We start from the raw sequence: 13,767 nt of genomic DNA on the forward strand, positions 1-13,767 counted from the left end.
GCAGAGACTCTGTGCAGGGGGATGACCATCACCATCACCATCAGAAAGACATGAAGGGAAGAGAGGTCTGGATGGACTCTGCCCAGCCTGAAACACTGACAAATTTCAAACTCATAGAAGAGGTGAGATTATAGTAGGGGAAGGTACATCTTAGGAATTTTGTTATTTTCAAAAATCCATAATGCTCAAGTGCTTTAAGAATAAATTCACTGTGGTTAAGAAACACCTTTGCTAAGTCTGTTTTCCTTGCTTTCCTGCCACTTTGTCTCCAAAGGGGTAAAATTAGAAGCCCAGAATGCTACAGCCTAAGTGGAACTCTGAGGGAGTGTGTGTAATCAACTGGAGACCTGTGAGGTCTGAGCAACTAGTTATGGGGTCTAAGGTGAGTGTATGACAGTATCCCCCATCCCAAGGAAGGGCATCATACAAGAGGTCTAAGCCTGACAGTATGCCCTAGAGTTCCAGAGCTAGAGACACTAGGATTAGGCCACGTCAACATGAAAGAGCTTACGGCGGCACAGCTGTGCCGATGCAGCTGCGCCGCTGTAAGACTGCGTGTATAGCCACTTTATGCCAGCGGAAGAGAGGTCTCCTGTCGGCATAATAAAATCACCTTCACGAGCAGCGCTAGCTATGTTGGTGTGAGAAGCTCTCCCACCAACATAGCACTGTCCACACCAGCATTTTTTGTTGGTGTAACTTATGTTGCTCAGAGGTGTGTTTTTTCATATCCCTGAGCGACATAGTTACACTGACAAAAGTGGTAGTGTAGACATGGCCTTAGACTCTACCTAGAACCAGTTGGTTTGGAAGCATGTGGGACCCAGCAACTAGGTTCACTTGCAACAGGTGGATGACCATATCCCCCGTATAAGGCCAGTTTATAACAAAACATTTTTGGATTGATTGCCATATCAAAGGATTGCCATATCTAACTGCCATATCAAAGGAAGGGTAGAGACGGGATATTCAGAAGTCAGGATTACTAGATTACTGTAATTACATTTATTTACAATGTACAACTCTTGTGTAATACTTCTATAGATAACTATTCTTGAAAATTAAATCCTGAATAATACTGACCTAACAAGTCATAAGCAACACTCTAATAAATCTAATATTATTGGATATGAAGTTAAGCTTTTACCTGAGATATCTTCTGGCATGTTCATTTTTGTGACCGACCATGAGATAATAACATCCTACCGCAAACCATGAGACCTAAAAATGAATTTCAAAAGAACAATACTAAGATGATGAAAATGACCCTCATATACAAATAATGATACAGGACAGGAAACAGACAGCATTCAGAGAAGTTACAATATTTTGCTTGAAGTCATCACTCTTAAGAGTTTCAAATTATTATAGCAGCATCTATAGCATAAATGTTTCCTGTTTCCACTATAAGCCATTCTGAGTGATTTCTAACTCATTCATTTAAAGCCTCAACGCATTTTGAGCCATATTTTAGGTAAGATACTGTTTTTATAGACAGAAATAAGAGGGTCCACACACATGGAGTTAAAAGGAAAAACTTTACGTGTAGACTAGCCCTTAGAAAAAATGGAAAGGAGGAAAACAAATCCTGAGAGTGTTCTATTTTTCTCCCAACTGTTATAACTTGGTGAAAGATTTACAGGGGGATATTCAAAGACACCAATTGCAAATTACTTTCAATAAGTATTAAGCATCTAACTAATACCAACTGAAAGTCATGTGTATTGATGTCTTTGAATACTCACTTAGGCTATGACTACACTCAGTTGCACCAGTGTAGCACTTCAGTGTAGACACTTAGGCCTGGTCTACGTTACAAAGTTAGGTCGACATAAGTCACCTTGCGTTAATGCAGTTGTGCATGTATCTACACTTAAATTTTCCTCCCACCAATGCAAGTGCCCTGTTACAGAAACATAACATCACCTCCCCGAGCAGCACCAAGCCATGGTCACTGTACTCAGGATGATGAAGTTGAGAGTGTAGATACTGCATTACTTGTGTTGACCCTAACAGTCTTCCAGCAGCTGTCCCACAATGCCAGATACTGATCGCCGTGATCACAACTGTGAACTCCACTGCCCAGGGTCACAGAAACCGGAAGGCCTCTCTTTCCTTTAAAGCCCAGCAAATTTCTGAAATGCCTTTTTCTCATTGTCCAGCTTGGCAAGCACATTTAGCAGTTCCCCTTTGTTGTGTGCAACTGCCCAGCTAACCATGCCAGCTACACGCTTCAGATGCACTCTGGCTTGGAGTAGACAGGAGATATTGGATCTTCTGGGCCTATGGGAAGAAGAGGCTGTGCAATCACAGCTATGGACCAGCTACAAAAACATGAATATATATGAGCAGATTTCATGGGGGATGCAGAAAAAGGGGTACACAGGGATCAGCAGCAGTGGTGTCTGAACGCAAAAGAATTTGCAACAAGCATATCAGAAAGTCAGGGGGGCCAACAGTTGCTCCAGTGCTGAGCTGCAGACCTGCTGCTTTTATAAAAAGCTGTATGCCATACTTGGCAGAGATGTCACCACCACTGTGGATACTTCCAAGAAGCCCAAGCCACAGGCTACTTGAGTGAACAGCAAGGAGGACTGGGGACATGCAACTGGGGAGTCCAGCTATGCCACAAGCCAGGACCTCTTTGAAACTCTATTGCAGCCCAGTCAGTCCCATCAGTCAAGCACAGGCGAGCTCAATGCAGGAGAAGGAACATCAGGTGTGTAATTGTATTTCCCATAACAATGATGTACTGATGGCACCTGCAAATTAACAAGACCCAGCTATCAACTTTTCATTAATTTACTCTTATAAGAAGTGGTAATGGTACAACGAAGAGTTAGCTTTATCTGCTTTTCATTCCCCTGTATAGTTAGATGAGGGGCCATGTAGAGCGATTTATGTACACAGAGCTTTCCCTTTGAATCCTTCTGGAAGATCTCAATGGAACTTTCGTGGAGGTACTTTACAATCCTCTCCTGAAGGTTTCCAAGAATGGCAGCCTTATTTCTTCCTTCTCGGTAGGACACTTTCCCTTGCCAGTCAGCGATAACTTCTACAAGCACCATAGCAGCATGCGAGCCTGCACAGCTTTGGGACACCAGTAGCAGCTGTGCTCTCTGTGCCTTTGTTTCCCTCAAGAGTAAGATATCAGCTAAAATCACCACTGCCTGTGAAAAATGGTGCCAAAATTCAGTACCACTGCCCTATACTCAATTTCATGCAACTGAGCAATTCCCTTCTCAGTTTCCTCATCCCTGGTGGGCTATTCTCACTATTGCTGGTGCTGTAAGTGGCACCATGCACAAGCACACCAAAGCAGAAGCATCAATAAGCATGTCTTATTTAAAACTTTAGGAGAGCAAGGGAAAAGAGTTCTGAATCGTAACTTTCACTTTCTGTTGTGACTATATCCACAATAGTACCTTTGTGTGTTTTGTCTACAGCTGCTGCCATTTTAGCCTTCCTCCACACCCACAGAACACTGAGCCAGAAGCAGGAGAAAGAAGAGTACTCTGGATAAGATGTTCAATGAGGTCCTGCAAAACGGTGTTTTATCAGACTGTTAGGAAAAGGGCCTGGAAGGTAAATATTGCAAACAGCCTGGGGCAGGAAAGAGCGGACAGGAGAAAACCCAGGAGTACCAGTAAGAAAAGGGAGAGGGAGATGCACCAAGACATAATGGGGCTTTTCTAGGAGCAAATACAGATGCTGCAGACTCTTGTGGACCCAATCATGGACTCGCTTTCTTTTGCGGTCCTTGGAGAATTGCATTACAGCATCTTCCCTCACATCCCCTCAACATTCCACATGGTGTCAGGGACGACTACCTGCTACCACTCTACCCCGAGGGACATTAAAGACAACCACAGCTTCACATACACTGACCTCTGAAAGCCATTGTTGCTGTATGTAAATATGAAATGTTCTTTCCCCTTGTTAAGTTCTTTTCCATTTATTTATTAAGTTTTTAATGTATTTGATTTTAAATTGCACCAATTTTATTTTGCACTTGTTTTCTTACTGAATAAAATTATATTATTTGGAAAATAATTAATCTTTATTAATTCACAACATAGGCTGCAGAGTGCCTAGCAATTCTGAAAGCACCTAACCACTAGTTACCCTACAGTGTGACAACCATTAGGATCAATGACAATGTAATAATCATAAATGTATAGCAAGCACTGTAAAATTAATAGGTGCACTGACTGTGTTATATTCATAGATATACACCAAGCACCAAACAATTCTTAACAGGCCTCAAAACAGCAGGTCAGGTAGAGCACTGTAGAGCACAACATATTACGATGGCTCGATGTTAAAATGCTCTTTCAAAGCCGCTCTGAGCCCTAAAGTTCTGTGCTGAGCTCCTCTAATAGTCCTTGTGTCTGGCTGTTCAATCTCAGCAGACAGCAGCTCTACAACCACCCTTTAATCAAGCAGCAACTTTTCCCCCTTTGCTTCACAGCAATTATGCAGGACAGAGCAGGCAGTTATAGCCACTGGAAGTTTTCTTCACTGAGATCCAATCTTTTGAGTAAACAACAAGCGTCCCTTCAATCTACCAAAGCACAGTCAACTGTCATTCTGTTCTCGCTGAAACAGTAGCTGAATATTTCCTTGATGCTGTCAAGGTGCCAGTGTATGGCTTCGTAAACCAAAGGAACAACATTGGGTCCCCCAGGATCATTACTGGCATTTCAGCTGGTCAGGAAAGAAAGTCCCTGCTTGCAGCTTTCTGAACAGTCTTGTGTTCTTAAAGATGTGCGTATCAGGCACCTTCCCTGACCAGCCAACACTGCGTCCTGTGCAATCGTGCATCCTGTGCTTGCAATGTTTATGACAATAGTGCAGAGCTGTGCAGGCTCCACTTTTTCTGTCTGCCAGATGTTGGTGAAGCATCCCCCGTGATGCAACACTTGCATAACCATAGAAAAGTAGCTCTTTCTGTTGATGTACACTGTGGCAAGGCACCAAAATAGGGATGTGTGTGCCATCTATTGTGCCACCACAGTTTGGGAACCTCACTGCTGCAAATCCATCCACTATGTCCTACCGTGGCTGAAAGTCACAATCCTGTATAGTAGATGATTAATGGGCCTGCATGCTTGCATGACAACTGTCCACGCAGTGGATTTTCCAACTCCAAAATGATTTCTCACTGACTGGTAGCAATCTAGCATTGCAATTTTCACAGTGCGATTACCATTTGCTTCTCCACTCTCAGTACAGCTCTCATTTTGGCATGCCTGTGCTGGAGGGCTGGGATGAACTCAGCATACAGATCCAGGAACGTGGCCTTGCGCGTCCAAAAGTTATGCAGCCACTGGCCACAACAATACCGTCTCATATACCAAGCCTGCATTACGATTTGATCCCACAGGTCAGTGCTTGTTTCTTGGACCCAGAAGCAGTGTTCCAGCAGCAGCTGCTGCTCTGGGAACACCAACAACCTTGAATAGGTTCTCACTATGTGCCACAGAAATTTGTCCTCCAAGAAATCGTCATGTTCTCTGCTTACTCTGTTGTTCTTATGACTCTGCAAACACTGGAGGATCGTGCGCCCTGTGTTTGCAATGCTTATGACAATAGTGCAGAGCTGTGCAGACTCCACATTTTCTGTCTGCCATCCTTTGACAGGAGAAAGGCCACATGGGTTCATGCGATTTTAAAAAAAGATGCAAAAATTATGGGATATGGATGACATTATGCGATGAAAACAGTTGCATACTGGTAAGTTGACCCCTTGCTCCCAATCACCCTGTGCAACTTGTTTCTGCCCCACCATGCGTTGCCAAAAATTCCCAAAATACAGTGCATTGGACAGTGGTTGCACACTGGGATACCTTCCTATAGTGCACCATGCTATGCATTCACACAAGCACTCCTGGTGAGTACATGCAGTGCTGACACAAGGAGCCAAGCCTGCACATGCACAAATGACAAACAAAATGCAGCAGTTTTATGCTGATGTAACTTGCATCAACCAAAGTTTGTAGTGTAAACATGGCCTCTCTACAGCAATAGGAGCTCTTCCATTGCTGTAGGTAGTCCACCTTCCCAAGAGGCAGTAGGTAGGCTGATGGAAGAATTCTTCTGTCAACCTTGCACTGTCTACACCGGGGTTTAGGTTGGCTTAAATAATACTCTCAAAGGTGTGGATTCTTCACATCCCTGAGAAACATAGCTATGTCGATGTAACTTCTCAGTGTAGACCAGCCCTCAGTGTTTGAAACTAGCAAGAGAGAAAGAAGAGGAATTTTGTAAGTACTTAAGTTTATCACATGGATTTTTAAAATGGTATTAATTTATTTATTAATTAGGCTTGAACACTCAACTGAGTTACTTGGAAAAATGATCTCTGCACATGCACATCAAGTATGTATCCTAGCAGTCTTACCTAAGAGGTAAGCAACACATAAAACAATGAAATCATAACATATCCATTGATATCAGGTTCAATGAACCCTTACCTGAGATGCAACAACACAACTGTGTTACACAATGCATGTATTGTAATCATTTCATCGACATTGTAACTGAACAGAATAGAAAGAGCATGTTTTGTATGTGTTAAATGTGGTGGCAGTTATGGATACTACAAAAACCAGTCTTGGTAATAACCAAATGTTATAACTCAACAAGCTCACAAGCACCACTAGTGTAGGTGTGTCACCTCTACATGTTTTCAGTTGTGGGATATACCCTGGCATCAAGCCTCAGGAACCTTCTAGAAAAGCAATGGCTGCTGGGAATGCATCCTTGAACATTCAGAGCAGAGGTTAAGAAGCCAGAGAAGACCCAATCACTGTCTCAGTGACTTCCGCTAAAGCCCAAAATCATTAAGAAAACACAACTCCAAGGAAGAGGAGATAGGTGAGCAGGTAGTATGAATATGTAGAATCAACATTTTTGAACAACTAGTTACTAGTAAGTACTCTTTCTTCCATCTTCAGAGTTGGCTCTTCATGCTGTCATCACAAGTCCAGCTAGCAATACTATTTCCCCATCAATGTGGGTTGAGAAATTCTAATTACACAAGGATTGCAGAGTAGTTCTTCCAAAGCAAGCATCAGATCCATACTCCAAGTCAAAAAGAGTAGCATTGCATTGTTACAGACAGAACTGCAAATAGTAGCACTGCAGAGTTTTGTTATGGAACCAGATTTTCTAGTTTAGCCCCAGAAGAGTGAGCCCTAAGACTCTCAAGTACTGCCACCCCTGCTATAACATGTCTCATTGAATAATCTAACCCATTTCAACAGGTATTGAGTAGAAATGCCATATCATTTGCAAAGCTACAAAAAATGTAGATGGCTTCCTACATATCCTGATTCTAGACAAATAGAAAATTCAAAGATGATTTCAAGGACATACAACTTAATTTCCCCATGGATGTGAATGCTTTTGAAATAAAGCCAGGAGATAAATAGTTTGATTTAGCTGGAAATCAGACATGATTTTAGACAAGAATTATAAAGGAGCACACAATTCAATATTACCCCAGAAGATACAGTGAATGAAGAATCTGCCATCAAAGCCTTCCGCTCACTCACGCTTCTCACACAAGTAGTTGTGACCAGAAGTGTTATCTACAGCGACAGTCAGAATAAAATACAGTCTCTCAAAGGTTCAAAATATGCATCCATTAACTATTAAATTGAGGGCCCATATTTGGACAGATTCTTTGAAAGGCATAGCCAGTGAAAAGGCATTATCTAGCCCTTCAAGGAAACTTGTGATAGTGGGATGACTGAAGACTTTTGATTTGTCAACAGGAGAGGGCTCTGCCCATAGGGCAGAGAGCTACACTTGCATTGACAACAAGAGGAAGTTAAAACACTTCAGGCATAATAATAGATGAAATAGGGATAGAATATGGAGATTGGTTGTTATATGTTATCCATTGAGAAAGCCATTTCCATTTCTCGGAGTAACTTTCCAATGACTGAAGTTACATAAATACTATCCATCTAAAACAACTGACAAGTTGACAGGAATTTTTTTTTCAAATTAAAAATCAAGACAAGTTTTCCAGACACAGACTGAAGGTCCCTTATACACTTGCAACTAGCCACACAAAACCCAGCCAGGTAATTCTAAACTCAGCCTCAAATATTAAGTACCACTAGGGGGCATTTGCACCATTCTAAAGGCCAGAAGGTTCCTGGAGCTCGATAGCATTGGGTGGAAGTTTGCATGCCACATGTGGAACTATACAACTGTCACTTCAAAGGAGGACTTTGAATTCTGAGTACTAATCTAAATTTTATTCAGAAAAAATTACTCAGAAAAAATTACTAAATTTTAGATTAGTGGGTTTTTTACATTATATTTGTTTTCTAAAAAAGAGAAAACTATGATCAACCACGCAATCAAAGAAAGTTATTTGCAGTGTTGTTGTCGCCATGATGGTCCCATGATATTAGAGATACAGTTGGTGAGGTAATATCTGTTATTGGACCAATGTCTGTTGGTAAAAGACAAGCTTTCAAACTTACTCAGAGCTGAAGAAGAGCTTTGTGCAAGCTCAAAAGCTTGTCTCTTGAACCGGCATATGTGATGCAATAACAAATATTACCTCACCCACCTTGTCTCTCTACAAATCAAACAAATGCAACTCAGATTCATAGAAACATACCAAATAAATGTATTTTAAATTCATTGATACCAGTGATGATGGGACATTCTCCACAGAGTGTTTATTTGAATAGTTCTTATATTTACATAGGTTATGTGTTTAGCTGAAACAGTACTCGTTGAATACATGAAGCTGTATTTATTTCAGCATACAGTACCCTAGATACATGCTCAATCATATATAATTATATTCCAACACATTGTACCTCTATGCACTGCTGATAGTAAGCAGTGAACTGAGTGCACAGTGCATCAATTTTTAAACTGTCAGAACACTATTTGTAAAACAAATTTATTCAAACATCTAAAAGTAAGTCCAGAAGGTGAAGACCCTCACCAATATAAAATGTTGAAGGAATGTCAGTTATGTAATAGTTCTGAGAAAAAATCCTCCCTGACTGCTGCAGATAATCATTTATGCTATGAAGCACGACATTATCTTCTAGTTACTCAAGCTAAAATAGTAGTGTTAGTGATTGTAAAATGATCTATTTGTTTTTAAATCTAGCTGGAGTACCTGTTTCCATGGCCTCCATCAGTGGTAAATTCTACAAGTTGAATATATTTTATATAAAGAAATATTTTATATTCAAAATGGACTGTCTTAATTTAATCAAATTATGGTACAGGACAAAAAAAAAGAAAGAAAGAAATTAACCATTTCCACTATCCCTTCTTGAGTCTGAATTCTGGTTGCTCAAACTGAATATTAAATTACAATTTCTTTTGCTTTCACTTATGCAAAGCTGGAGGAACACACACTACAGGGACCTATAACAACTTACAGGATTATTTGGGTACAAATCCACCAATTTATGAGAAAGATAGAATAGCTCTGTATGGGTGGAAAAAAAAAGAAAATTAAAGCACGTCAAACACTAACACATATTTTGGCCAATACACTTTTCTAAAGTAGCACTAAATCATCTCATATTACAAATTGCAAATTAATATACAAACTCAAATATTCCATTCTTTAAAGATAGATAATAATATTGCTTGAACATTTACATATTCATTTTTTTCAAAATTTTAAACGTTAGAATATTCGGTTACTTTGCATTTAAACACCAAAAGAAAAAAATTGGTTTGTGATGGGTACATGAGAGAATGTAAGCTGTAAACGTGACTCCCTTAGGTGGCCTTTGAAAATCTCAGCTGAAATGCCTCAATATCTTTAAAGCAACTTAGAATTCCCTCCAAAGCACCTGGCATTGGCCACTATCGTAAGACAGGATACTGGGCTAAGTGGACCACTGGTCTGACCCAATACGGCCATTCTTATGTTCTTAATATGGCTATTAACAATACAGCATATATAGTGATGGCTATATTTACATTTTCAAAAGGCTTGAAATATACAGTACATTAAAAACTCAAAAGTTCATCTGCCTGTAACTAAAAATAACTATACTGGTTTGTTTCTAATTGGAAGCTTGATAGCATGAACTAACTTAAATCTTCAGAAATGTTGCTTCAAAATTAACCTGATAAAATATGGTAGAAAATAAAAGCTAAAAAAGTTAAACAGTTGAATCTAGAATTTCTATATTTTTTGGTAAAAATGGTGCTACTTAGTAAAGTTTGTAAAAATGCTTTTATCATCACTGAATTACTTTAAGAAATCAAACACAGTTCTATGATACTAAAACTTACGTGGTATAACAAGAAATCACACTATATTTTATATACCGTGTGAGGGCATAATGCTTGTTTTCCAGACAAAGCACATAAACTATAGTGCTCCTTCATTACAATGCTCTTTAACATAAGAGATACTATTTGCAATATACCTCATGTTTTACTAAAAAAAAAAGTTGGTTCAACACACACTTATAGAAAAACAAAAAAGACTGCATGTCAAATTTTTTAAAATGGCTGACCACATTGCAACTGCAAAATCTGCAAGCACCCCTATCACACACAGACAAGTTTTAGCACACTAAGGACTTGCTTAGATGGATAATTAGCATGGGGCAAGCTGGGATGTAATTCTACAGCACTTTAGCGTGCTGCGCATTAACAAGCATTGTGGACCCTGCTACCATGCAGTAAAAGTTCCCATTCTAAAGAGGAGTAGTTCAAAGTGCACTAGGAAACTTTTAGTGCATGGTCTATAGGGCCAGTAAGTGCCCCAACTTGCCACACACTATTTGTTCAGACAAGCCTTTAATGGCCCATTTGTGTATACAAATGCCAGCATTTATGCCAGCATTTCCCAAACTGTAGTCCAGAGAGATTGCATGTCATTTGATGATGGCTCCTCAGCCTCCTCTCTAACTGTTTCCAAAGACCTGCAAAGCCCTTCTTTGGAAAGAGCCTGGATGACTGTACAAGCGTGGGAAAGGAGCAGCAGACATCTGAGCTACACAAACTATTGTTGTAGTTGCCACAGGGATGTTGAGTTACTTGTGAACAGCATCTTAACTGAAAGGAGACGAGATCTATGGAATTGCAAGTGGGATGGGAGGCAGCTTGTGAAACACTCTATATTAAGATGAAGTTCACACTATGAAAGAGTTGGAAAATTTCTGGCATACACAATAGATATGCTCACACATTTTGTGGTTCCAAGTAGCCACTTTTGAAAATTTCCCTCTATGTTTGTTTAAAATACATTTTCTTTCATTGCTGGAAATTAAAAAAATTACATTTTCCAGGCTGTTGAACATATGGCAGAAATTAAGCAATAATAGATTGGCTCACAGTAGTAACTCATTGGCTGCATAGCCCAAGGGATAAGACACAGAGAAAACCGATAAAGGGTACAGGAAGATAATTTACATGAGTTCTCTTTCCTGTGCAGCAATCCAACTCCCTATTGTGAAGGTTTTTTCCCTCTCCCCTTCCCCTTTATGGCCATCCTGTGGAAACTGCATGCAGAGGGTCAGATATTTTCTGCTGGTTCAAGTCTAAGAGTTGTTGAGAAATCATGGTTTTATTTTTAGAGGCTACTCTAAAGACAGTAGGAAAATCAAAACGTCCTTTAAAAAAATTGATATTTGACTCTAATCATATGACAAGTTTAGTCAATAATATTTCTCACCATTTGCTTTATTCAGCTCCACGAGTGTCCCTATGTGCACAGGTAAACAATTTGCATGGAAAGGATCTTTTTCCATTACTCTAGAAATACAAGACAGCAAGGATTATTGTAAAATAAATGGTTAAAATCATTTAATTGAGTTGGAAACAAATTACTGTTATAATATATTATACAGGGAGCAATTGGCACTTTAATCATCAATCTATAACAATCATGATCTCTTCTCAAGTGGTCAATATCATTCACTGGTAGCATAATAAAGGCTAACCACACAACAGAATAATTAGAACTAATTTAGCTAAACAGATAAATTAACATGAAATTCTGGCAGATGGAACAGACATTAGGAAAACAGAATATGATTTGCACTGTATTTGTTTCAGTAAGTAGCAAAAGGAATGCAGTGTATGCATTTTTCTATCCATCCATCTTGTAAGACAGACAAATCCAGCTGGAACATGAAAAACCTTAATATTTTCCCCTTCTCTGCCCTTCTCAGATGACCTTGCATCATGACAACCATCTCTCTGGTGAATAGGGATACACAGCAATTTTCCACAGACTCCTTTACATCAAAGACTATTTTTAGATTCCACCCTATGAAAATGGAAACACCATAACATTGTTTCAAGCTGCAACAGCTTAGTGTCCTTTTTCAAATATCTGAGAGCATGGGAAATGCTCAAAGCAGCATTTAAAACCTATAAAATGTCCCAGAATCTCTTATTGTAGGAAGCTGAAAACTTTGCAAGGATTCAAACTTCTGAGGAGACTCCCACCACAAATGCTCTAGAATTTGTCACAACTCTCCTTCTGACAAAGGGCAGCTGGACAAATCCACATGGAGTTAATGATGCATTCTCATGTTGAAAGGTGTGACGGATGGGAAGAGGATGCTGGAAAATGAACACAAGGGGTGAAATCCTGGTTCCACTGAAGTCAGTAGCAGTTTTGCTATTTATTCCAGTGAGGCCATGATTTCATTCAGGGTGTTGCACTTCACAACAGGGTCTAATATTTGCCTCTGCAGTATTCCCAAACCTTGCCAGCACTGGACGCAAAGTTGTATCCCTTATGTCAATGTCTTGGCTTCGTTTAGCCAACCAAATATTTACTATATTTTAAAATAAAAGTTAAAACTTTTAAACCTTCACTTTATAAGACCATATTTTAAGAGTACTCTCATGGAGGAAATGTAGGGTTTAACGTAAGGCGTCATCATATAAAGCCCAAGTATTTTGCTTTAAGCTACACAGTAAAAATATATGCTTTTCCAACACCTTAACCAACTTCACTGCAAATGCTAGTCAACTGCCTGAGGATTATTGTAAAATGAAACAATGTTAGCTTGCAAAATATACATTAAACAACTGAGTCAATAATATATTTGGGTGAACTTCTGATTATACAGAGATTATTTCTGCATGCCATCTGAAAAGTAGCAGGAATGAAATTTCAAATAAATATCAAAATTGCTTCATGTACTTACACAGAAGTAAGCTTGTAGCACATTTTAAAGTCACAGTTATAATAATGCCTTTCAGCTAACGAAACTACTACATCCAGATTGTCCTGAAGACCCTCTACAGATTCAGGAATTATTGTTTCACTTGGCTTATTATACTGAAAAACATAATTGTAACATAAATGATATAAAATGAGAAAATACAAAGCATTGGTCTATCAATATTTGTTTTTAGTTCTGAAAATGATAATTTAAGGACCAATGTATTTTCTGATCCTCAAATTTTGACTCCATATAAAAAGCGTGCACTGGATATAAAACTGTAATTTTTAGTAATGCATTTCTTAATGACACATTTGACATAAACAACTTTAAAAATGAAAGATATTTGACTGTCAGAATTTGAACGGCAGTCTCTGAAAAGGACAGAATGGTGTGAGCGCCATAGCATTAGCTGTTTCATGCTGGCCAATACTACAGTATTAGCTCCAGAAAAAAGCACTTCGGAAGTAATACATTCAAAATCAGCCAGAATTAGATATTTCCATTAAGTAATCCATATGAAATTGTTATTAATGGAGAGCTATAATGGCAATTTGGTCACAGTACTTAA

At 39.2% G+C, this 13,767-nt stretch overlaps 1 protein-coding gene across 2 annotated transcripts in view; it reads right to left on the reverse strand.

Annotated features, from left to right (window-relative positions):
* The window catches only part of CDC16 (cell division cycle 16), a 65,974-nt gene that overhangs the window by 21,979 nt on the left and 30,228 nt on the right, over positions 1-13,767 (reverse strand). For both annotated transcript variants that reach the window (XR_010922714.1, XM_067563638.1), the window contains exons 8-11: positions 13,179-13,312; positions 11,690-11,769; positions 9,429-9,478; positions 1,148-1,221 (exon numbers count right to left, since the gene is read on the reverse strand). Coding sequence is in view for 1 of the 2 variants with exons in the window: in XM_067563638.1 (XP_067419739.1) it covers positions 1,148-1,221; positions 9,429-9,478; positions 11,690-11,769; positions 13,179-13,312 (338 nt within the window). In the remaining variant the exon portion in view is untranslated. The remainder of the gene's footprint in view (positions 1-1,147; positions 1,222-9,428; positions 9,479-11,689; positions 11,770-13,178; positions 13,313-13,767) is intronic.

Source organism: Emydura macquarii, unplaced genomic scaffold (genome assembly GCF_026122565.2).
Source record: "Emydura macquarii macquarii isolate MOO-44397 ecotype Brisbane River unplaced genomic scaffold, CSIRO-AGI_Emac_v2 contig_2531, whole genome shotgun sequence".
NCBI classification, from domain to species: domain Eukaryota; kingdom Metazoa; phylum Chordata; order Testudines; family Chelidae; genus Emydura; species Emydura macquarii.